The 27,192-nt window shown below is 38.5% G+C and overlaps 1 protein-coding gene across 1 annotated transcript in view; it reads right to left on the reverse strand.

The window, feature by feature from the left end:
* Positions 1-27,192, reverse strand: part of LOC126161373 (uncharacterized) — a 66,264-nt gene that overhangs the window by 19,712 nt on the left and 19,360 nt on the right. The window contains exon 2 of the mRNA XM_049917147.1: positions 6,649-6,932. Coding sequence (XP_049773104.1) covers positions 6,649-6,932 — 284 coding nt within the window. The remainder of the gene's footprint in view (positions 1-6,648; positions 6,933-27,192) is intronic.

Here is a 27,192-nt window from a genome sequence, read left to right on the forward strand (position 1 = left end):
ACTGGAATGGAACAAAGAGAAGACACATTTTTTAAATAATTTATTGAAAGTTATTTACCTTTACCCTGTGATAAAACATGTTTTTGTAGCTAGGAAATCCTCGTTAATGTTTCTGTGTTACGGCTTGGAGCATTTTACATATAAATTAGTTCATAAGGTACTTTAATCTCTCAGTGCCTGTATGGGGGTATTCTTCCATGATACAGATGTTATGCAGCAATGAAATTGTTTTAAAATTTTTGATATGTTGGCAAAACTGAGAAATCATCATTGATGTTTTATGTATCATGCTTGCTTGTTAGCAATGTTTTATATACTAAGTATTTCAATATTATTTTTTAAATCCATTAGTTTGGGCAGAGGGAACTCTTTAATGCTACAGGCATTTGCACCAAACAAATTTCTTTCAAATCTTAACATAAAGCAACAGCATGCAACTGCAATATTTGTATAGAACTGTGAAGTGATAGTTTCATTAGGACAAGTTACCCAGTAACTACAACATATGATACTTTATACAATTTTTAATGTAATTGGAATTAACACAACTTTTTTATTGTAATTATGTTACAAAATGATTTATGCTTTGTAAAATAGGGATTAGAACCCAACTGTAATTTATTTTCTTGTCCAACGTATCTGAAGATGGGCAATATTGCCCAAAACCAGTCATTTTGAAATAAAAAAGCGGCAATTGACAGGCAGAAAATTTACCTATTTAGTGAAATCCCAATTAATAAAAGATTGATTGCAACTGAGATTAACTACTGGAGATGGTCTGTAGGGATATCCAGAAATGAAGTCATCAGGAAGTTCAATCAACGATTTTTGGAAGAACAACTCATGTGGTACGGACATATGAAATTTGCACCATCATGGAGGGAGAAAAGAGGGTGACCACCAGCCATATGGACACAATGCTTTACAACTTCACATCTTATTGGACTGCTTCCTGCCACACTATGACACCGTGCCAAAAATGTAAAAGGAAATGATTGCCAAATTTTGTGTTATTATGTAAGTAAAACACACTGATAGATCCCACTCAAGTAATGGTAATTAAAGTGCCAAGGCACTGAAGAATATGGAAATGTGAAAATTTCAACAGAAAAATGAGAATGTAACTTAAATCAGTTTTAATTATGAGATGTAAATGTATTGTGCATCTCAAATGAACCTGCATAATAGTGTCACAAAGACTGTATTAAAGTAATTGGTAACCATCTCATCCATAAAAGGACGTTATGAGAAACTAGAGAAGGAGTAAGACAAATATCATGTAAATTTAGTATACAAACTATTAATTCAGCAAGGGGAAGTTCTTGATTATTGACGTATCAATTACACCATAAAAGTTGATACAACATTCAGGTAATTGTCAGAGAGCTTAGACTCTTAGAGAGAGCCCTAGTATACTGGGCAAACATCATTTCTAAGAAGGCTTTTGTATATGCCTTTTTGAGAATCAACTGAACATATGGAATTGTCATCCTAATGGCTGTGATGGATATTGAAATTCATGACAGTTTGCGTGATTGGTGGCACCACTGTTGAGCTGATGTTATTGTATTATGAAATGAATGAATTAGACTGTTAGACTCTACACTACTGAGTGAAAAACTGCCTAGAAGAGGTAAGCAATCAGTTACCATAAAAACAGAGTTGAAAACACCTAAAACTGAAGTCATATGTCTGCTTGTGTCTGTACATGTGTGGATGGATATGTGTGTGTGTGCGCGAGTGTATACCCGTCCTTTTTTCCCCCTAAGGTAAGTCTTTCCACTCCCGGGATTGGAATGACTCCTTACCCTCTCCCTTAAAACCCAAATACTTTCATCTTTCCCTCTCCTTCCCTCTTTCCTGACGAAGCAACCGTTGGTTGCGAAAGCTAGAATTTTGTGTGTATGTTAGTGTTTGTTTGTGTGTCTATCGACCTGCCAGCGCTTTTGTTTGGTAAGTCTCATCATCTTTGTTTTTAGATATATAAAACTGAAGTAAAATATATAAACCCAATAGTCATGTCGTAGATGGTGTGGTTTTTTACTTTTTGAAGGCTTATGATACAGTTTATGACTTTCTGTTACTGAATAAGGTATGACACTATATAAAATATTCAATCAGGCATGCAAATGGATCAAGGTCTCAGCAGCTTTCTAATAGTGTTGTTGGGTGATGCAGTTGTGGCTGTGATGTTCAAGAAGTGCTGTGGGTGATCAGCACTTGGTGTAGTGTAGGTAGCTCTCTTTAAGTATGAAACAAATGCCATACACTGAATACAGAATGAAAAAAAACCAACTAATTATGCATTCAATATTCTACCAAGTTTAGAGGAGAAGAAAAGAAACACCCTTCTACATAACAAAAATATCACAGATGCACCTTTTTCTTGCTAGGGTTCTATGAATGTTTTGATGCTAGTGGTGTTGAGAGATGATGTTCAGACTGCTGTGGGGTGACTACTGTTTCAAAGATGTTGCTGAAAAAGTTGTTTTACATGAATGCACAACTGACTTCTGCATACTAATGATGTCAAACACAATAATTAGATTGTGACATATCTTCTGCCTAAAATACTTTGTGGAGGAATAGAGTATTTAATAAAGAGTGAGAAGAGGCAGGAAAAACTTCTAGGTCAGAGTAGAGTCAGTATTGTTTATTGAGATGGTTGTCAGTAGACATTGCTCTAAGCAGATTTTCCATTTACTGGATTCCAGTAAACAATTTCTGCAAGAAAAGGGAAAATTTTTTCCTCAACTTGATGACCCACAGAGACTGTTAGATATGGATTTTATTACAGCTGTTGTTCAGCATTTGCAAATGGTAAACATGTCATTATAGGGGAGTGGACAACTTATTTAAGGTTCAGTGAAGAGCATGTTTAGCTGGCATAACAAATTAAGACTATTTCAGAAAGGCTATTGAGAATAAAACATATGTTCATTTCAAATGTTTACAGAAAATTGCTGTAACCCTTCCTGAAGTTCTGATGGAAATGGAAGATTATTTACATAAAATATCCAACTTGATGTCCGCCTCCTTAGCTGAGTGCTAAGTGCATCTGATTTCCAACCAGCAGGCCTGGGTTTGATTCCCAGCTAGACAGGAGATTTTCTCCACTTTGGGATTGGGTATTGTGTTGTCCTCATCATCATTGACACACAAGTCGTTCAATGTGGTGTCAACTGCATATACTTCCTGGGTGCTGAGTGCTAAGTGCATCTGATTTCCAACCAGCAGGCCTGGGTTTGATTCCCAGCTAGACAGGAGATTTTATTCCACTTTGGGATTGGGTATTGTGTTGTCCTCATCATCATTTCATCATCATTGACACACAAGTCGCTCAATGTGGTGTCAACTGCATATACTTCCTGGGTGGGGACTCCCGGCCATTAATGTCATATGATCATTTCATTCCATCTAACTTTGCTGCAGAAATACATGGTTTCTCTTCATATCAGTGCTGTAAGTTTATGGCTCCCAAAGGTATGGTAAATGTTGGCCCCTGTTGTGTAGTACTGGTACATTAAAGTCTTCATTGGAGATTCTTAAAGTAGGGTATTTCCCCTTGGATATGCAGGATATGGTACAGAAATCATGTGCAGGCAGAAATTTTTTGTGAACAATATCTATAAAACTTATGGGAAAGGTGGGGGATAGGAGTAATACTGCTGAGGGGTACTATCTATCACACACCGTAGGACATCTTGTGAAGTATAAGCCCAGGTAAATAGCTGAGGTTAGCGCTGACAGTGGCATAACAATAGTTCTATGATACAAGAGCAATTTGCAAATTATTGTAAAATCCCCAAAACCACAATTTTTACACATCTATGACCAGAGATTTAATTGATTCAATAATGAGTATTTACAATTAAATCTGTCCTTATTTTGTTTCTATTTAACATACTCTATTATTTTCAAGAAAATATTGATAATGTTTGACAAGTATTGTAGTTCCGTCAACAGGTCCTTACAAAAATGTTATTATTAGCACACAATGAATACTGCCCTTTTCATTCAGCCCAAGTTCTTACTTGTGACCGGAAGTTATTTTTGTCTGTGAATCTTGGTTTGTTTCTCCAACATACAATTTAAACAACAGTGAATTAAAGAGTAAGACAGGGTTGCAGATTATCACCAAACTTGTGTTTGTGGTTATTCTAGATCATCCATTAGTCACTGTATGTTACCCCATTTTGTAAGAAATTCAAATACATTATTTTACCTAATCACTCTGAAGGCTTTCTCTTGGTCAAAATGACATGTAAGTATCCCGGTCCTTCTTTACACTTCTTTCCATACATGCAAAATCCAAACTACTTATCTTTTACCTTTCCATTTCTGAACTAAAACTGATTGTCATCTGATGCCTCTCCAGTTTTCCTTTCTTTCAGTCTGCATTTTGCTCTAGTTAGTGGTTTACTATTATGAGTTGTCAGACTGATCATCCAAGAGATTTTTTTCAACTGTGCCTTCTTCAGTGTTGTAAAGTTTCCCTAAAATTGTATTTCATATATTTTTGAAATGAGAATACATAACCTTCTTGTTCCTACCCAAGAGTTTAAAATCATCTCTGCTCATTTGTTTGTGCTCATATAATTCATGCTCTGTCAAACTCTGACTGGGATTATTGGGCCACATTTTTTACCATGTCAACTTCCTCCTCCTTCATCACACCCCAGGAAAGTCTTCTTGACTCTACAGACCTGTGATACTCTCCTGCAACCTGTCAGTCCTATTTTCTAATTTAACACAAGTTTTTTTTTTAACTTCAATGCATTCATCTTTCCATATTTGCCAATTTCTATACAATGTTCATACTTCCAACATTTAGCTGCTTGATTCATAGAAAGTTACCTTTATTTTATCTCTGCATGATAAACTCCTCCCATGGAGTCACTGTCTGGAGTTTCAATGTGAGAAGGGTTTACCTTGAGAATTTTATGTAGATGAAAAATAGTTTCAGTGTAATTGTGAAAAAGAGTGCTTAGTTTAAATTTTGTTGTTTTGAAATATATATTACAGCTGACACACATACCAAACAGTACATACAAACAGTACTGGCAAGTGATTGTTGCTGAAACAACTGGAACTAAACTTTTATGTTATGCACTTTTCTTTAAAAAATAAAGAGGAGCACCATATTATAACCCATTCACTAAAAAGTTTGACATAAATTATCAAACATTATTATTCGTGATACTGAAGTTTACTCACATGCTCCAAAAGTAAAATATTGGGATACAGCATGAGATTTTTCACAACTGCAGAAAAACAAAGGAGGTTTAGAAGTGATTTAGAATATTCCCTACTTGTTGAAAAATTTGTCTTATTTTTACATAGTACTCTAGCTTTGATGTTAGTAATGGAACTGTAGAATTTGTAAGTTCTGAAAAAAGTTTCTTTTAGTGGAAATGATTATACATACAATGAAAGGTAAATTAATTCATGGGAGATGACTGAAGAGTGTGTTGCTCATAAATTCAAGCTGATGTTTTTATGGAATTAGCACCTGGGGATACCAATAACATTGTCCATTGGCCAAATTCAGAAGTATTTTATAATTATACATGCCTGAAAGCCTTCATGATGAGCTGTGAGTGAGACTGAATTTCAAGTTCTTTCTGTTAAATGACAGTGCTGATGGTGAAAATGAGAATAAGAGAATCACAATCCAACTGCAACAGAACACCTATTTCTTTAAATAAGAGGGTTTAATTTCGTAATGTGATGGCTGGATTGCCATTAACAATGATACCCATGGATGGCTTTGGGATTTAATTGGAAAAATTTGTACACAAGATGGTGAACAGAACTGTACACTTTTCCCCCTAGCTGACCAAATATCAGGAAAAATAACACCTATGTACCAAAATTCACGAATCAGGAGCCTTTCAGGTCCAGAGTCTCTCTACATATATATTTACAAGTCATCTAGAAAGTAAGATCCTGGCAACAAAATGGGGTAACTACCATTTTGGGCATTTGTAGCTTTAAATGAGAACATATACAGTCTGTACTGAATTGTGAGCTGTGTATGAACTGTGGCAAGGTGAACATGATCCAAGTGGCCACTACATATGAGGTTTGGGCATTTTTTTAATATTTTTTTGAGTGTGAAGCCATAACTAAGGCAGCAACTGGCCACTTGAAGTGGGTAACATCAGAAGTTATGAAATTTGTGGAAATGGTAGTTGCAACAACTACAGAAGCAGACATGTTATGATGACAACACTTTGCCAATTTCTGTTCATTACATTATGAACAGTTTTATATTATATCATTATAAGTGAAGATGGCTGATTTTTATGGTGGTAGTATATAAAAACTAACTTCCTCTTAAAACAAATGTCTCAACAGTCTACATAATTATGGAAATTTTACATGGAAACTTACTTGCCTTCTGACTCTGGCATGTTTATCATTGAATTGCATTTTTATGTTAATAGGGAATTAGTTTTTATAAGCCATCATCATAAAAATCATCCACCTCTCATTACAATGATTTAATGTAAAACTGTTGTTTAAGTTTATGGAAACTGGTAAAGAGTCACTGTTCACTAATCATACTTATGATTCTGACAGGCAAGTGGTTTAGAAAATTAACAAAGTCTACTTTTTATAATATGAGCATTTATTTGGAATTACCCTTATCCTTTGGGGACACTTGTTTTGAATCCACTTCTGGTTTATGGTGATCTTGTACATAGGAAGATGATTCTGTTGTACATTCCTCTGGTATTCTGGGGGGCCTGTGCGACTGGGAAGTTGCTGAGTGTTGCATTTTCATGCTCTTTTCACTGAATGAATATGGCAGTCCATTAATCTGTTCACTTAGAGAGTCTTGTACAGCAGGTATGCTAGCTGTTGTACCTTCCATGGGTGATACTGGGGTAGATGTTTCCAAATTCACACCCTCTTGAGATGGAGAACTATAATGAAAATTATTAAGGCAGATTTCAACATCATTTTCATTCTGAAATGTCTACAAAGATATGTCAAAATTTGTGCATGACTAAAACAGATTACACACTACTGGTTGTCATAGCATTTCATAAATAATTTTTGCTGTAAAAGAGCTGTCTTAATTGAAGAGAAATAGCACAGTAGCTTTTTTACAGACATAAAATGGCTACTGTCTGATAATACAGGCACATATAAAGCTTAAAAAGAACATCTTATGCAAATCTGTCACACACTAAAATATGAGCTGCAAGTTGAGAAATCAAGAAGGAATGCTCAAAAAGCAGCTGACCTATATTTAATTTTCTGGACCTCGTTGCAGCATATCAACCTTCATTTGAGCACCTGAGTTCCACAGATCAAAAATTTAAAAAAATGAAAAATAAACATTTGCTGAAACAGACATATCGTATTTGCATTTCCATGATCAATGATAAATATGACTATCTATGACATCTTTATCATAATTTCTCTGCTCCAGCAAGTCAGATGTGGTTTGCATATAACCCTACTCCAACTTATCTTGCCCTTTCACAGCTGTTACCTGATGCCAACTAGCATCCTGAATTTTGAAAGCCATAAGGATCTGTTTTTCCAAGGTTTCACAGTATCGACCTCTTGGTATCTCGTCTGGGACATTTCAGTCTCAGTAAGCCTTAAGAGGTCCTGTTGAGAGGCATCCTCTTCATGTACCCATACCAATGGAATCACTACAGCTCCTAGCTGTCATTGAATATCCACATTCTATATTTTATTAACTTTTGCTGCCATTAGGCAAGAAGGGAGGTAATTCATTTCTGTTGTCTGGAGATGGTTTTATTTGAACAAGTAACTCTGACTGCTTCTGATCCGTATATTAGTATAAGTAGGAGGTGGGTTTTATACAGATTGATCTTAAAGCTTGTAGGAATGTTCCATCCCAAACTATCTGACATAGTACATTGCAGAATTTGGAAGCTATTTGTATTCTGTTTCAAATTTCTTGACATATTGTGTTTGACGAAACTGCTCTACCCACATACTGCAGGTTGTCCTGCATGTCTGTGTTCCTATCTTCAATTGTTAGATGGATTGTTGGAGTGCTTTTAATCAATTCCAAACTAATTATCTTGGTTTTGCTGATTTTAAGAGCATTTTTGAGGGTTTTTCATGTCAAAGACCTAATTTGGTTTGTACCTACACTTCTATATCACCTCAAAACGCTGTCATTGGCAAAAAGTAAGAGATCAGCTATTTCTTTTAATTGATTTTACAACTGTATCCATTGTTATGATGAAGAGGAGTGGTGAAAGGATTTTCTTCTTGGACTCCATTCTTTGTTTCAAAACAACGTGACTTTCCATTTTTGACCTGTACAAAGCTCTTGGTTTCAACATATAATCCTATTTCTCATGCAATGATGTTACAAGGGATTTTCATACAATTCAGGCAGTCCTACATATGCCTGTGTGGTACATGGTCATGGGCTTTCTCAGTGTCTAAAAAATACTTACATCTCTGCGTGCTTCTCAAAGAGCATTCTTGTGGCAAAAATGAGGCCAGTTGTTGACCTTTATTGTTGAAAATCACATTACCCATAATCAAATGTACTTTCTACAACTTTTCTTACTGCCCTGTACAAATTTCTGCACACATCATGTGAAGTGATACAACATGTATAAGATATTAAAATAAAAAAAAGGAGTAGGCAACAAAATAAACATAAAAAATACAAAGAACAGAAACTGAAGGTTCGAATACCAACAGTATAAGGAAAAGGACAGATTGCTACTCACTGTAAATGTGACATGTTGAGTTACAGACAGGCACAATGAAAACACTGTTGCACATTTAGCTGTTGGTCGAAGTCTTCTTCACGTAAGGACACACACACACACACACACACACACACACACACACACACACACACACACACTGTCATTCAGACAAGCAAGCACACCTCATGCACACATGACCACCATCTCTAGCAGCTCAGACCAGAATGCAGCTTTCATGTGGAATGAAAGCAGAAATCTGGAGGGGTCGGAGAGGAGACTGGATAACAGGGTAAGGGTGGAGAAAGAGAAGAGCACTGTCTGATGAAGAATGCAGATACTAGATGGAGGCGTAACAAGACTGCCACCTGGTGCAGCGATGGGAGGTTGCAGGACAGGGAGTCATGAGGGAGGGGGTAAGGGGGAATGTAAAAGGAGAGGAGCAGGGAAGGGAAAAAGACAAGTGGGTGCGTTGGCTGAGGATGGTACACAATGAGGGTGAGGGTGATAAGATAGAGAAGGTGGAAACTGTTGAGTGGAGGGTGTGGGGACAGTAGGTAGAGGCAAGGATAATTTCAGGAGCAAAGTATGTGTTGGACAGGTAACTCCCATCTGCACAGTTCCAAAAAGCTGGTGGTGGTGCAGGGGCGGATCCAGATGCCACCAGATGGCCTGGGTTGTGAAGCTACCACTGAAATCAAGTTCAGCTGCATGTTGTGCCATAGGGTTGTTACTCTGCTCTTTTTCTTGGCGACAGTTTGGTGGTGGTCACTCATCCTGGTGGACAGTTGGTTGTTAGTCATATCAATACAAAAAGTTGTGTGATGATGATAGCAGGGCTGGTATATGAAATGGCTGACAGGACGGGAATAGTAAGTGCTGTGTGGGTGGATTGGACATGTCTTGCACCTGGGTCTCCCATAGGATATGATGCCTGTGGAAAGGGGTTGGGATTGGGAATGGCATTGGGATGGACTAGGATGTGGAAGCTGGGTGGGCAAAGGAACATCACTTTACAAGGGGTGGGGAGGACCTTTGGTAGGATGTCCCCTATTTCAGGGCATGTGCGTAGATAATCAAAGACTTGGGGTGGTATTGGGTGATGAAGGGGACACTCCTTTGTAGCTTGTTCTTGAGGATGGTGTGAGGACTTGGGGAGGGGAGGGGACGGGGGGTGAGGGGAATGGCACGGAAGATCTGTTTACAGAGCAGGTCTGGGGGTAGTGCCTGTCTGAGAAGGCCTTGGCGACAGCTTCAGCACACTGGTCAAGGGAGTTCTTGTCACTACAGATACACCGTCACTGGTTGGCTTCTGCTTTGAAAGGAGGTTGTACATACAAAAATACAGCACAGCCACAGGCACCCACATAGTACTGTCCTAGGCCAACCAATTTATGGGCCAAGGAGACCTGTCTAGCCTCCCAAAACATCAAGCCCCTAGTCCGGTTCCGGTTCATTGATAATATTTCCATCATCTGGACTCTGGTCCAAGACACTCTATCCTCATGCCTTTATAACCTCAACATCTTCTCTCTACCTGCTTCGCCTGGTCCTCCTCAATCTAGTGTGCCACTTCGCTGGATGTTGACGTCCTCCTATCAGATGGATCCATGCACACCTCTGTCAACATTAAATCCACCAACAGTTCCTCCATTTTGACAGCTGTAATCCTTTCCACACCAAAAGATCCATCCCGTACAGCCTGACCACCTGCGGACGGTGTGTCTGCAATAACAAGAACTCCCTTGACCAGTATGCTGAAGGTCTCACCAAGGCTTCATAGTCGGGCACTATGCCCCAGACCTAGTCTGCAAACCGATCTTCTGCCCCATTTCCCTACATACCCTCATTCACCCCCCCCCCCCCTCTTCCCCAAGAACCAGCTACAAAGGAGTGCCCCCTTCACCCAATACTACTCCATATTGGAACAATTTAACCACATTCTTCCTCGGGGCTTTGATTACCTGTCATCAAGCTCTGAAAAAAGGCACATCTTATGAAGTACCCTTCCCACCTCTCCTAAACTGTGTTCCACCACCCATCCAATCTCCACATCATCTAAGACCATCCCCATGTCACTCCCAATCCGAACCCCTCGCCACAGGATCATATCCCTCTAGAAGACCCAGGTGCAAGACTTGCTCAGTGCACCCACCCAGTACTTCCTATTCCAGTCCTGTCACAGATTTATCTTAGCCTATCAGAGGCTGGTGTCACCTGTGAAAGCAGCCACATCATGTTCCAGCTCTGCTGCAATCACTCCACAGGCTTTTTATATTGGTGTGACTACCAACCAGCTGTCCACCATGATGAACGACCACCATCAAACTGTGGCCAAAAGCAAAGTAGACCACCCTGTGGCACAACAAGCAGCAATGCTTAATTTCAATGGCTGCTTCACAACACACATCTGGGTCCTACCCTCCATTGCGAGCTTTTCTGAACCATGCAGATGGAAGTTACCTGTCTAACACATTCTCCACTTGTGAAATTATCCTGGCCTCAGCCTACGGTAACCTAGTGTGCCAACACCCTCCACCCCTCTATATTATCACCTCCTCCTTATTCAAGTCCCCTCACCCTCACTGTGTGTCACTCTCAGCCACCTCACCTACCCGTCTTTTGCCTTCCCTGATCCTCTTCTTCTATGCTTCCCCCCCCCCCCCCCCCCCCTTTCCCTAACACTCTGCCCCACAACCTCCTGTTGTTGTGCCCAATGGCAGTCTTGTTATACCTTCAACTAGTCCCTGGACAGTGCCCTTCTCTCTCACCACCTGTATCCTGCTATCCCTTCCCCTTCCCTGTCCCCTCCAGATTACTGCTTTTGTTTACCTGACAGTTGTATTCCGGTCATGTGTACATGAGGTGTGCTTGCTTGTGTGAATGAATGTGTGTATGTGATTCCTTTACTGATTAATGCTTTGGCCAAATGTTAAATGTGTAACACTCTTTTTGTTGTGCAAGTCTGACCTCAGTGTGTCATCTTTATGGTGGATAGCAAGCTATCCTTTACTTTATATTGTTAACAGATACAAAGATATCAAGAAACTATTACATCACAAAACATTTGCCTCAAAAGGAATAAAAGGATGTTGGAGAAATTTGAGAAAGATTTGGTGGACTAAATACACGTCTTAGGCTAAGAATCATAAATTTTGAAAAATATTTTTTCACAACATCCATTTATTGAGCACAATACCAGGGTACAGGAGGCACTTAAAATAATATAATATCACTGATAAAAAATTACAGCTATTGACACAGAATAGTATTTTAAAATAAATAAATTTTTTTATTGAGGATGTACAGTCTGTATACATGATAAAGGCAATCATTCAGTAAAAGCCTTCACAAAATCTTTAAATTTTTTTTTAAGTGGACCTATCTCCACGTTAAGAATGTTCTTATCTTTCAGCTTGCATATACATTTTCATTCCCACAGGTTGAGGAGTCTGAAAATATACTTTTAGTAAGTGATAATGTGATTGATCAAAATAATTTCTCTTGAATAATACTAACTTGCTGTAAAAAGATGATTTCATTTACCACTATTATAAAGAATATCCTTGTAGATTGAACTGAACATGTCACTCAAACAGAACAAATTTGACAGATGTAATGGTAATTTGGCTCTGAGCACTATGGGACTTAACTTCTGAGGTCATCAGTCCCCTGGTAATTTCAGGGGTACCAGTGGAAGTGTGATAGTTCAATTTATCATTAAATTGAACTAGAACATTCTTAGGATTATTATTAATCCCATCAATGTTTTGACTTACACCATAGTTACTGTTTATTATACAGGGTGTTACAAAAAGGTACAGCCAAACTTTCAGGAAACATTCCTCACACACAAATAAAGAAAAGATGTTACGTGGACATGTGTCTGGAAACGCTTAATTTCCATGTTAGAGCTCATTTTAGTTTCGTCAGTATGTACTGTACTTCCTCGATTCACTGCCAGTTGGCCCAATTGAAGGAAGGTAATGTTGACTTTGGTGCTTGTGTTGACATGCGACTCATTGCTCTACAGTACTAGCATCAAGCACATCAGTACGTAGAATCAACAGGTTAGTGTTCATCACGAACGTGGTTTTGCAGTCATTGCAATGTTTACAAATGCGGAGTTGGCAGATACCCATTTGATGTATGGATTAGCACGGGGCAATAGCCGTGGCGCGGTACGTTTGTATTGAGACAGATTTCCAGAACGAAGGTGTCCCGACAGGACAGCAATTGATGGGCGTCTTAGGGAGCACTGAACATTCCAGCCTATGACTCGCGACTGGGGAAGACCTAGAACGATGAGGACACCTGCAATGGACGAGGAAATTCTTCGTGCAGTTGACGATAACCCTAATGTCAGCGTCAAGAGAAGTTGCTGCTGTACAAGGTAACGTTGACCATGTCACTGTATGGAGAGTGCTACGGGAGAACCAGTTGTTTCCGTACCATGTACAGCGTGTGTAGGCACTATCAGCTGTTGACTGGCCTCCACGGGTACATTTCTGTGAATGGTTCATCCAACAATGTGTCAATCCTCATTTCAGTGCAAATGTTACAGAAAAGGGCTTCATTCCAACGTGATCAAATTGTAAATTTTCACAATCAACATGTGTGGGCTGATGAGAATCCGCATGCAATTGTGCAATCACATCATCAACACAGATTTTCTGTGAACGTTTGGGCAGGCATTGTTGGTGAGGTCTTGATTGGGCCCCATGTTCTTCCACCTATGCCCAATGGAGCACGTTATCATGATTTCATACGGGATACTCTACCTGTGCTGCTAGAACACGTGCCTTTACAAGTACGACACAACATGTGGTTCATGCACGATGGAGCTCCTGCACATTTCAGTCGAAGTGTTCGAACGCTTCTCAACAACAGATTCGGTGACCGACGGATTGGTAGAGGCGGACCAATTCCGTGGCCTCCACGCTCTCCTGACCTCAACCCTCTTGAGTTTCATTTATGGGGGCATTTGAAAGCTCTTGTCTACGCAACTCCGGTACCAAATGTAGAGACTCTTCATGCTCATATTGTGGACAGCTGTGATACAATACGCCATTCTCCAGGGCTGCATCAAGCGCATCAGGGATTCCATGCGACGGAGGGTGGATGCACATATCCTCGCTAACGGAGGACATTTTGAACATTTCCTGTAACAAAGTGTTTGAAGTCACGCTGATACGTTCTGTTGCTGTGTGTTTCCATTCCATGATTAATGTGATTTGAAGAGAAGTAATAAAATGAGCTCGAACATGGAAAGTAAGTGTTTCCGGACACATGTCCACATAACATATTTTCTTTCTTTGTGTGTGAAGAATGTTTCCTGAAAGTTTGGCCGTACCTTTTTGTAACACCCTGTATATACACACAATATAGTGGATAAGATTGGAAGCCCCATAAGGCTGTTTTCAGATAATGCACGTGTATATTAAGGTAGCAACTCCAAACTACTATTATGTGCGTGCGAGGGCACACATCTCATTATATTATGCATTATGGTTTGTTCCCATTCCATTCATGTATGAACTGGGGAAAGAATGAGTGCTTAAATGCCTCTTTGCATGCTGCAATTAGTCTATCCTGTTTCTCATGGCCTCTACACAAGCAGTACGCATCATGCAGTAATATACTCCTACCTACTCACTTAGTAATGGTTAATGATACTTTCTAAGTAGATTGTCACAGTATAGATCATATCTGTCTTCAGGTTTTTTAAAAAATGTCTGCTGCCTGTTTTACTTACAACTGAGCATCATTCATTTCAATACCACAAATTGTTACACCCAGGTATTTATATGAGCCGACTGATACCAATTGTGATTCTGTGATTTTTTGTCATATGATACTAAATTTCTGCATTTTGTTAAGTGCAAAAATGTACATTTCTTAACAGTTAAAGCACATTGATAATTTTATCAAGATCAGTATAAATATTTGTGCAACCTATTTTAGATAGTATTTCATCACCAATAATTGAATCATCATCAGAAATTTTGAGGTTACTATTAATATTGGCTGCTAGGTCATTACCATAAAAAATGAAAAGCAAGGATTCCATCAAACTTCCATGAGCCACTCCTGAAGTTACTTTTACAGCTGCTGACTTCTCTCCATCCAAGATAATGTGCTGCGTCCTCCCTATAAGCCTCACTCCAGCAGTCAGAAATTTTGTTTGATACTCCACATGATTGCACTTAAAGTTACAAGTGTTGTTGTGGTATTGATAAAATACTTCTCGGAAGTCACGAAATGCTGACTGCCCTGATCTGTGGCTTCAGGAAGCCATGTGAGAAAAATGCAAGTTGCGTTTGACATGATCAATGTTTTTGAAATCCATGCTCAGTGGAGATACCTCATTTGAGTTTGACATGACCAGTGTTTATGATATCCATGCTGATCAAAGATACCTCATTATGTTTGAGCCCAAAATATATTATACGATTCTATAGCAGACAGATGTCACTGATAGTTTTGTGGATCACTTCTGCTATCCTTCTTGTTGACATGGATAACCTGTGCTCTATTCCAAATATTGGGCATACTTTTTGTTCTAGACATCTAACAAATATTACAGTTAAAGAACAGCTCGCTCAGTCACAAATTCTGTATAGAATCTGAGAGAGATTCTATCAGGCCCTGGAGCCTTGTATAGTTATAGCAATTTCTCAACATCATTGCCACTAATATCTATGTCACTCATCTTTGGAATAGTGCCAGAATTAAACTGGTGCAGTACTTATTTTTGTTCCAGACATCTAACAGATATTACAGTTAAAGAATGGCTAGCTTAGTCAAAAATTCTGTACAGAATCTGAGAGGGATTCTATCAGGTCCTGGAGCCTTGTATAGTTCTAGCAATTTCTCACCATCATTACCACTACTATCTATGTCACTCATCTTTGGAATGGTGCCAGAATTAAACTGGTGCAGTGCTTCTGATATCCTTTGTAAAAGAACATTGGAAAAGAGACTTCGATGTTTTTGGTTTTATTCGGCTACCATCAATATCAGTTCCTGTGTTTCTGTGAGTGTTTGGACACTCACTTTTGTACCTTTATATATGACCACAATTTTCTTGGATTTGTGAACGGTCTTTTGAAGCAATTCTGTTATGGTAGTTGTCAAAGGCATAGTGAATTTCCCTAATAATTCTTTTTACAAAGGCCACATAATCACTTATACCAGCTTTAATATGGCCATTCTCAAAGAAAGCATTCAATAGGTATTATTTTTCAGGATGTCTTGTCATGCACACCACTTACAAAACTTAATTACAGAACTATAATTTATTCTGGGATGCTTAAAGTCATCTCGACTGGGGAATTTACATACAAAAGTTTTCAGGGGTAAATCTGGTGGTTGACAGAAGGACCTAATTATATGTTTATGCTCACCCTTGAAACTGAAACTTTTCCAAACAATCTCACTTGGAGCCTTCACTTTTTATCTCAATGGGTTTGAGTTTTTGTCACCTGCAAGGAATACACTACCATCATTTTCTGTGTGTCGAAGGTTTTGTGTGTGTTAATGATCCAGTTAGGATTTTTTTTTCTGCTTCGTGTTTTCAATTCTGTACTCAAAAAACCACAGACACATTACATTCTGTTGTAACAGCAACCGGAACAGTCGCGGGGTTCCTGTGACCGAAAATGCGTCAGGACCCGCGGAGCGGCCCGCGAACGACAACACAACGGAGAGGACGGACACGACCAACGAAGGACCTTACGACAACAACAAGAACGAGACAACAGTCAAGAAAACCTAAATAGACAAACGTCCACTCGTAAACAAAACATGAAAGTAAATATGCTGTCTAAGGCGAGGCGATATGTCCAGATACGTACACAATGTTAGACTGACTGGCTGAGTGAGAGGCAGGCCCGTAAGTACTTTATCGGGGACGCCACTATTGGCTGCTGCAACCATGTGTTCCACTGTAGCACCCTCACGCTAAATGCAGGCCAGAAGGCGCTTGCCGCCACAGCTTATGGCGCGATGTTGCAGAGACCTCTAGGGGTCTTCAATGTCCATGACGTCTGGCGGGGATTCAAATTCTGCGGTGCGCGGTACCACATATTCAAGGATACTACATGGGACGAAAGACTGTAGGCATCCCACTATAAGGCAGAAGTTCTCTAATTTTACTGTAATGGTATTACATGACATGTAATATACATATATATTTCTTCATTTATGTTGTAACATGAGCTCTCAGAATTTTGTGAGTAAGTTTCTCCACAATGCACACTGTGTTTTTTACAGCATCTTCCTCAGCAGTCTGTTGAACATTCCTGAGACATTCTCATGCCGAATAAGCACACAACTTCTCTTTTAACTGCCACTGTCTTAAATGAGTCCAATATCGTATGGTTACAGACCATCAAACAATACTCAAGAACTGCATGAAAAAGATTTTGTATATGACTACTTCAATGTATGAATTATGCTTCCTTAGACTTCTTTAAATAAATTGTGAGCTGGCACTTGTCTTACCCATGACTAAACTGATGTGATTATCCCAACTGATGCTCTTGGACACTCGTCAACTGTGACTGATCACTGATCACATAGTGACATTATAGCAAATCTTTCAGCTTAACTGAGGTGATCCTGTGCCCTGGCGGAACTGCCAAAGATGTGCCATCCCCCCCCCCCCCTCCCCACATCTGTAAAACTAATTTCTGCAATTAAAAAAAGATTTGGCATATTTTATAAATTTTGTGTCAGATGTAATAAAAATGAAGTAATATTTCCAAATATTACTTAAATGAACTAAGCTGATGAAAAATATTGTACACAAAAATTAAATGTATCATTGTACATAAATTACAAATTGTATAAAATTTTTAAACTAAAAGAATTTAAAACAAAATCTATACCTTATTGTTTATGTTAATTATTGAATATTAGTTTTATAATGACATATAATAAAGAACAAATTTTATTTGCTTCTTAATAAGTTGTTGATCAGAAATTTAAAAAATAGGTCACAATTATGAGCCAAGTAAATATTCCATTCCATCGGGAATTGGGTTTTTATTATAATTTTACTATTTCCTTGCTTGGAGTTTAGTTGATTACATCAATGAAGTAGAGTTTAGTTACTGTGTTGTATCCTATCGACAAACTAACAGCTTTGATGCACACTCGACCTTAATTAGTGTGTATCATCTTTAATTTGCTGACACTGTGTTCACAAGAGTAGCAGTGTATAGATGTCTATAGACACAATAACTAAAAAACTCCCATATTATTATATATCAGCCACAGAATGCTTATTCTTGACTTTGTCATAGCACCCGCTCTCTGATGTTGGGGATCATATGATACTGTACCTTATGTGGCACCAACATGTGTTTCCATTTGTGGGCCAAGGGAAAGGCTACTTCTTGTAGGCAAAAGACGGGAACACTGCGGGGCAGGAGAATCCACATACTCCTTCCTGTTAATTCTTAAACCATCTTCCATTTCCTCTTTTTTATTTTTTATTTCAGGCCAGTTTTTGTGCCCCTAGCTTCATCTGTGAAGAGCCTCGTACACCCACAGAAACTATTAACTTGTCTCCAAGACTTAGATAAAGCATGATACAGAATGCTCAAAGTTTTGGATGCAGGGTCCTAAGCTGCTAGTCAGTGCGGTCAGTTGAAATCTATAACTTTCTTAGGGAAGAGAGAGAGAGAGAGAGGGGAGAGAGAGAGAGAGAGAGAGAGAGAGAGAGAGAGAGAGAGAGAGAAACTGTCCAATAGTGGATTACCATCATGCTGGAAAAAGCATTATTCTTCAAGGAAGAACAGTGTTAAAATAGATAAGTAACCTCAAAAGTCACATTCATGACAGGTTCCACAGATATTCTATACCAGGCGACATCATAAGCTGTTTTCAAATGAAAAAATGCACCTATATGATGATGCTCACACAGAAAAGATTTTTACAGATGCTTCTGGTAAGACCAAGTTATCCATTGAGGAAAGACTGTATCTGAATCAACTGATTGTGACCCAAAAGATTCGAGAAATCAAGAATACATAGAAGGTAGCAGTTCCACTACTGATTTAGGAATATTTCTAATTAATACTCTCAAAAAGGCTTTATGAAAACCATCTGGATTGGTACAGATTGGCTAAGTTTCGGCATACCTGTATCGAGGTGCTTTACTTGGAGCAGATTTTGTTGAAATTAAGGAATATTTTATTTTTAGAATAGACATCAGAAATGTCATACTATGTTTGATTCAAACCGGGTTGTCTCACATACCAAAAATAGGGCAAATTACAATTTAGGTGAGGAGAAACAACACCGGTTATACACACTATATCAATGTTCAGTTTTTGCTTCTTCAAAACTAAATAGAAGGACTGAAGGGTTGGTCTATGTGCGGAGGAGGTATAAATACTAAAAACATACTCCACGACTGCTTGAGCCATAATATAATGGTTGTACGCAAATGCACTATCTGATCAAAAGTATCAGGAAATCGATACGTAATGTGGAACTGACCACTACCTGTTGCAAGAGGCAGACCTGTCCATATAAAAAGAGGCAGGAAAGAATGTGGTGTCAGTAGTAAAGCAGTAATATCAGAATGGGTTGGTCACGAGAGCTCAGTGACTTTGAATGTGTAACGATCATTGGATGTCACGTGAGCAACAAATTCTTTAGGGATATTTCAACCCTTCTAAAGCTGCCGAAGTAAAGTGTTGATGATGTGAATGTTAAGAGGAAAAGTGAATGACCAATCACAGCTACACTAGGACCATGCAGACCTATTTACTGACAGAGATGGACTGTTAGGCATTGTGGAGGGTAGTCATAAAAACCTGCACCAAATCAATGGAAGGAATCAGTTGTGAGTTACAAAGCACTGTCAGTAGGATACAAGAGCTGGTCAGCTCCTCATAAGCTGCACATTTCTGTAGTGAATGCTAAGTGATCTTTGACACGCTATACCAGGTGGCTATAATTAATGGGCAGCTACTAACAGAGGTCCCGTGTGGACTGTATGGCAGAAAAACTTTGTGGATATTCTAATGCATCCAATTTTTGCTGCCAGGTGCAAATCTGGTTCTGTGAATGCAAGAAAAGCGTTCAGGAATGGGACGTGGGCAGATGGTCAAACAAGTGAGAAAGGCAATGTTTACTTTATTATTGACTGACACGTATAAAATTTGTTCAGTATGAGGACTGGAGACAACAAGATGCTGTACAGCACCAGATTTGCACCTGGTGGTAAAAATTGTAACTAATTTTTTTCCAGAATAAATTGGTTCCACATTAACCCATTAGCATACCTACCAAGTTTCACTGCCGTATGTTAATTTTAGCTTGCACTGGACAGTCGATGACTAGAAACAATTGATTTCAAGTGATGAATCATGCTATTCTAAGAGGCAATCTGATGGAAGGGTCTTAGTTTGGTGAATTCCTGGATTATGTCATCTGTTGTAGTCGGTACTGTGTAGTACCGACAATGAAGCATAGGGACATGGATTTTAGTGGTTATGGTGTTGTTATGATTAAGAAAATGCTAAATCCAAGATGACAGAACACATTTTACAACATTGTGTACTGCTTGCAGTAGAGGTACAGTTTGGGGAAGATGACTAATTGTATCAGCATGACAATGCATCTGTCAGAAAGCAGCATATATGAGGCAATGGTTTGTAGGCAATAACGTTTCTGAAATGGACTGACCAACCCGAAGTCCTAACCTGAATCAACAGAACACCTTTGGGGTCAGTTAGAATGTCGTCTTCGTTCCAGGCCTCAGTGCTCGACATCACTACCTTCTCTGGTTTCAGCTCTACAGGAACAATATGCTGTCGTTCTGCAACAGACATTCATTTACTTCACTGAATGTGCCCCAGCAGCATGGCATCATATAGGCAAAAGATGGATACACCCCATATAAATGTCCTCCATTAGGTATGGTTGGTTGGTAGGTTCGGGGATGGGGTGGAACAGCAAGTTCATCGGTCCAATCACATTAGGGAAGGATGGAGGAAGGCTGTGCCCTTTTGAAAGAACCATGGAACCATCCGGCATTTACCTGAAGCGATTTAGAGAAATCGCAGAAAACCTAAATCAGAATGGCCAGACGCAGGTGAGAGTGCTAACCACCGCGCCACCTCTTTCGGTCCTGATGGGCATCCAGATACTTTTCATCAGATAATACAGTCCTTCATTATTATAGTCAGACTTTATATTTTACCTCAGCCTGAAATCATCGCTAATGACTCTCATACTTATTCTGATGGGTATAACATAATTGGATGGATAAGAATTCTACTCACTAACTGGTTGCAGGAGAAAACACATATAAAAGTTACGGAAATGTGCAAGCTCTCAGAGCCAATGGCTCCTTCTGGAAGAAGTGTTGAAGGTGAAAGAAGACAGATGAGGAAGAGAACTGATGAGGTTTAGAAGATGAGGAGAGTTATGCAAATGTCATGCACAACCCCAGGTCATGGAGACTTACTGGACAGGATGAGACTGACTGTTGGGGACTGCATCAAACAAGATTTGAAAACTTGAAGATTATAGTTGGAAGATAGGATAGAAAGCAAGACAGGGATTATTGTCAAAAGATTATGAAAGACTTAATGAGAGTGGAAAGCTAATTGCATTATATTTTGTAGACTGGCGAGGAGGCTGGGGTAAGGAATCAACAGATCAGAAAATAAAAAATATAGAAAACTAGAAGGGAGCAAAGGAAAGGCATAGTTACTGAAAAGAAATCCGAGACTGAAGAAATTATCATAAATTTAGGCCAGGTATGTAGCAAAAACTAGGACAGGTTGTGATGCACATTCCAACCTGCAGAATTCTGAGAAGCTGGTGTCAGGGGGAGAGTTCAGATGGCACCATGTCACATATGTTTCGCCTCATGTGCCATTTGGATTCACCCACAACACTAATTTCTCCGAATTCCACAGGTGGGAACTAGTGTTACAACATGTTCTTGGTTCTCGCCACCCACCTGGCCTAAATTTACATTAATTTCTTCGCTCCCTTCTATCTTTCTCTATCTTTTATTTTCTGACCCCCCCCCCCCCCCAATTATATACCATGTATAATCCACTTTGCTTTCTGCTCTTATTAACTCTTGCATAGTGTTTTGTCACTAATCTCTACCTTGCTTATTATCCTACCTTCCACATCTAAGCTCTCAGGTTTTACAACCTCCTCTGGTGCAGACCCTAACAGTCAGTCTTTCCTTCTCATTCCATCCAGTAAGACTCTCCTGACATGGGGCTTTGAATAACTTAACCATAATTTTCCCCATTTTGTAAACCTCGCCACTGTTTTTTCTTTAACCCTCTTCCTTCCCCTTCAACCCTTCTTCCGGAAGGAGCCACTGGCTCCAGAACTTGCACATTCCCATGTCTTTATATATAGATAGATTTTCTTATGCTGTCACTTAGTGAGTAGGTTCTTATAACTATCCAATTCTGTTTTCAAAAATTAATCATTTTCATTACATTGATGGGTGATAGAATTAAGGAATTCTCTTCAGTACTCCAGCAAGTTCTATTTAATCAATGAATGTAGCATGATTCTCCCAATCAAAAATTATTATGAAGTTTTCTGGTAACATATTACACTCATAAACTTTCCCACAACTGCATTCATGTCCCAAATTGTAGAACTTGTTTCCTTTGTGCTCCACATGTTAACAGAATGTTATCTGATATCACTGTCTAATGTTAGGATAGATGTGTCAGTTGGTTGGTTTATCATACACTTGTATGGCATCCAAATTTCCTTACTAGTAAACCCATTTCTGTGGCAGCATGTCAGTCTCCACTCTGTTTCCAGTGTGAATCCATACTGGAAAGTGATTACTGGTGTGCAAAACTGATGCAGCTTCCAACTGAACTGTATTTGGCTCTATAACAAATTCTATTCATTAAAGCTGCTAATTAGGAGAAATATGGCAGATAGTTCCTGTTGGAGATCTTACAGAGTGTCACTGCAAATAATGTCATGTGGTAGCAGGTATAATGTGTACATTGTTAGCTTGATAGATGTATGGGGTGAGCAGCAACTTCTTGCGTGTACATTGTTAGCTTGATAGATGTATGGGGTGAGCAGCAACTTCTTGCATCTGTGTGTATGGTAGACAGGTGAGATATGGTCTGCATCACTAAAGAACTTGCCTACTCCACCTTTGGTTCTCTAACTCCAATAACATACACTTCTTGTGGAAGTTGGAGTTTCTTAGTATGGGTGTTGTGTTGGCTTTATAATGGATTTCTTGCAAAACATGAACCTTTGCTGAGGTAGGAATCTTTAACTCATCCACATAAGAGCCTACATTAACTGATGTTAGTGGTAATGCTTCTACTTATCCATCCTATTATTTTTCTGGACAAGCAAGAGCCACAACAACTACAAAGTACCTTTTAGTCCCTCCAGGAATAATTTATAGCCCATAACAGGCTCATCTATATACGAGTTCTATGAAAATGGGAAAACTGAAGGCTTTACCTAATTAAATTCTTGATTTGTAAGGTATTAGTGTCTGTTGTTGCTTTATAATTATTGAAGGTATTTTAAATCCGTCTGTGCTACTACAGGAAAATGTGTATTTTTGTCACTAAATGTGCTTAGTTTTATTGATATAAAACATCATCAATGGTCTGTAATGAAACTTATTTACAATTTGTCTTGCTTTCTGTTTTTATATTTAAAAAGAAACCCGAACTGCAAAGATACTTCATTACTGATTACTGATGATGTTTTATACAAATAAAATGAAACACGTTTGGTGTGTACTTTCTTGTAGTTGCATAGATGAGATTTAAAATAGTTTCTATAATCTTTACCTCATCTTTATTTTTAATTTCTATTTATTTTACATACTTATTTTATTTCAAGTTATGTTGATCCCAAAAAGCAGTAGATTTACTAGGACATGGAACAATTTTTTTTCACTATATTTGAGTCAATAATTATAAAACTGCAATTTTTTTGAAAAAAAGCCTTGTTCCATAGCCTATCACTTATACTACTACTGAGGGCCCATGGAACCCATAATAGAATAAGATTGATCAAATAAAAATGAGGAAAAGATTAACTGAATTTTCCACTTGTGTTGGCATAACAAGATATTAATCTTAAACTGGAAACACTGTGAATGCTGTTCTAAGAAACCAAAAGTCAGTTTGTGACCAAATAAATATAATTTTGCAGAACATTAAGAAGTGTTTCCTATTTAATATCAGAAAAGACTTAACGATTTCACTCTTATCAGAGATTTCATATACAGAAAAGTCTATTAAGAGCTATGAAATTTACCACATCCTTTGGCGCTCTCTCTTTCTCTCCCTAAGATGTTACCTGAAGGAATGATGATACACGTTTTCTTGAATGAATGAGATGTGGAATATAGAGGCTTCTCTGAAATATGTGAGGTCTTTATCTAGTGCATGCCACAATCTGTCCCTGAAGATACCCCGATTGTTGGCACTTCCATTTTCCTGCCACAGATTTTTCCAATTTGTGTTATCTACGTTACTGCTATTTGCTGTTATTACATTTTTGCTACCTTATTAATGGTATATATTATTAGGCTTGTATATTCTTTACCATCTCACATATCTTCAATTTACACTGATTGCCACAAAGACACAGCAGAGCCTTATGCCTGACACCGTGTGCCCAATGGTGGCCACAGCAGAGCCTCATGCCTGATGCACTAGGATGGGGGTGAAACAGCCATTACCACGCATGTGTCAGTCAATATGTTAATTTCCTACTGCCGTCCACGCCATTTTTCACCTTCCTCCAACTTTAACACAACCTTCCCCATAAAATATACTTCCTGCCTCCAGCGTGACTGCTCCTTTACTGTACCCACCTTTTTCCACATGTGAAATTTATTCCCTATCTCCTCTTGGCTTTCAGTTGTTCCCATATGCTTTCCCTACTTTGTGTTCTCATCTGTAATATTTTTGCACCTCTCTTTCTGTACGTACTGAGTATAATCCAGTCACATTTCCAATATTCCTGTTCTTCCTTTTTCCTAAATGATCAATCCAAATAATATAAGTTATCTGTTATCACCTCCCGAGTTATCTGCATCATATTCTTGCAAAAAGAGTCACTTACGCCAACAATAAAATTTATCAACATGACTCAAGTGATCACTTGTTATATTAATGGCAGTCATATATTTCCTACAGCTTTAATCACTCTAATAGGAATTTTTCGAACAATGGGAAATCCAGGCTGGAACAATGATAATATCATGGAAAGAACATGTAGCAACTATCCTTTTTTGTAATATTGTTAATATGAATTTTTGAGTGTCATGTATGCAAATGTAAGATAAATTCATTCAGAAAGCAAGCTTCCACACTGTTTAGTTTACTGAACATGTATTTAATAGCTGCTGTAAATGGTATTCTTGTATGGTCACATTTTTGTTATGAATTTGCCAGACAACACAATTTAAAGCAGTTTTTGCTCTCATTGTGGGAATATTGTGTTATCTTGGCTCTCACTAGGTTTGTCTCAAATTAGGCTTATGCTGACAGAAAATGCCATTACAGTGTTGGCTGTGATTATAAGTGAACAGTGTATCAATAATCTGGATACTGATGCATGTGTGAAGATCTTTTGCATTGCTTTTGCTTTGGTTTCAATTAGTTGTAGGATTCAATTAGTCTTAAGATTAGCTGACATGTTGTTTGCATTTATTTTGTTCAGCTAAATACAGTTCTAGGGCCAAGTGACAAGCCAGGGAAAAGTTCCAGTCATCCTTGTTTGTATTAAGTTATTAAAAACAAATCAGGATGACTTTTGAATATTTCCTGGCTTATCAGTCAGTAAATAGATATATATAACTTCAGTTCATAAGAGTCACTGTTTTGATGTTATACAAGGTGCCTCTCCAAAGGGGTTTACACTGTCTGAACTTTAAAAACTGAGGAGGTATATTTGCTTGGTGTGGCATGGACTCAGCAAGTCGTTGGGAGTCCCTTACAGAAATATTGAGCCATGCTACCTCTGTAGCTGTCCACAATTGTGAAAGTGTTCCAGTGCATGGTTTTATGCACTAATTGACCTCTCAGTTATGTCCCATTAATGTTCAATGGGATTCATGATGAGCGATCTGATTGGCCAAACCATTCACTCCAATTGTCCAGAATGTTCTTCACACAAACCCATGAACACCTGTGTTCCGGTGATATGGCACACTGTCATCCATAAAAGTTTCATCAATGTTTAGGAACATGAAGTCCATGCAAGGCTGCAAGTGGTCTCCAAGTAATCAAACATAGTCCCTTTCAGCCAATGATCTGTCCAGTCGGACCAGAGGACACAGTCCATTCCACATAAACACAGCCCACACTATAATGGAGCCACCATTAGTTTCCACAGTACCTTGTTGATGACCTGGGTCCTTGGTTTGTGGGGTCTGTGCCACACATTCAGCATACTTCCCACATTGATTTCCGCTGTTACCAGGTGTACCGGTATTAAATGAGCATTACAATACAAATTTGTTGATAGGGAACATTTGTTGTGAATGAGCTTTAATTTTTTGTTTGTTTGTTTGGTTGATATGACATCTGTCAAAGATATTTAGTATACATCAAGTCATGGAACAATCATCATCATGTTTTCATCGTGTTAACAATGTCGAATTTTGTACCAGAAAGTGATGATTTGCGGAAACCATTCATTTTTTGTTTTCATTTGAAAAAAAAAGTGCTGCAGAGTCGCATCGAATGCTCGTCGAGGCATATGGTGATCATGCTCTATCAGAAGCAACATGCAAAAGATGGTGTCAACGGTTCAGAAATAATGATTTTGATGTAAGAAATGAAGAACGTGGAAGACGACCAAAAAAGTTCCAAGACGCCGAATTGCAAGCAATATTGGATGAAGATGATACTTTGAGACAGAAGCAAATGGCAGCAATGCTAAATGTTGGACAACAAACAATTTCTGACCATTTGAAAGCTACGGGAAAGATCCAAAAGTGTGGAAAATGGGTGCCACATGAATTGAGTGAAAGACAGATGGAAAACCGAAAAACCATTTGTCAAATTTTGCTTCAAAGACATGAAAGAAAATCAATTTTGCATTGAATTGTTATTGGGGATGAAAAATGGATTTATTTTAAGAATCCTAAATGGGAAAAACCATGGGTTAATCTGGGACAACCATCAACATCGACTACAAAACCAGATTGATTCGGCAAGAAGACAATGCTCTGTGTTTGTTGGGATCAGAAAGGTGTGCTGTATCAAGAGCTTCTAAAACCCGGTGAAACTGTGAATACTAATCGCTACAGACAACAAATAACACTGTTCTACAAAAAAAAAAAAAAAAAAAAACCTTTTTTTTCTATTTCTGATAAAAAATATTGTGATCCTAGTTGTATTTTGAGTGCTGAATTGAAAAATGTTTTTGGTTTTTTTCTGTCAGGGATAGTTTATGAGTAATCGCAATT

The sequence above is a fragment of the Schistocerca cancellata genome, chromosome 2 (assembly GCF_023864275.1).
Source record: "Schistocerca cancellata isolate TAMUIC-IGC-003103 chromosome 2, iqSchCanc2.1, whole genome shotgun sequence".
Taxonomy (NCBI): Eukaryota; Metazoa; Arthropoda; class Insecta; order Orthoptera; family Acrididae; genus Schistocerca; species Schistocerca cancellata.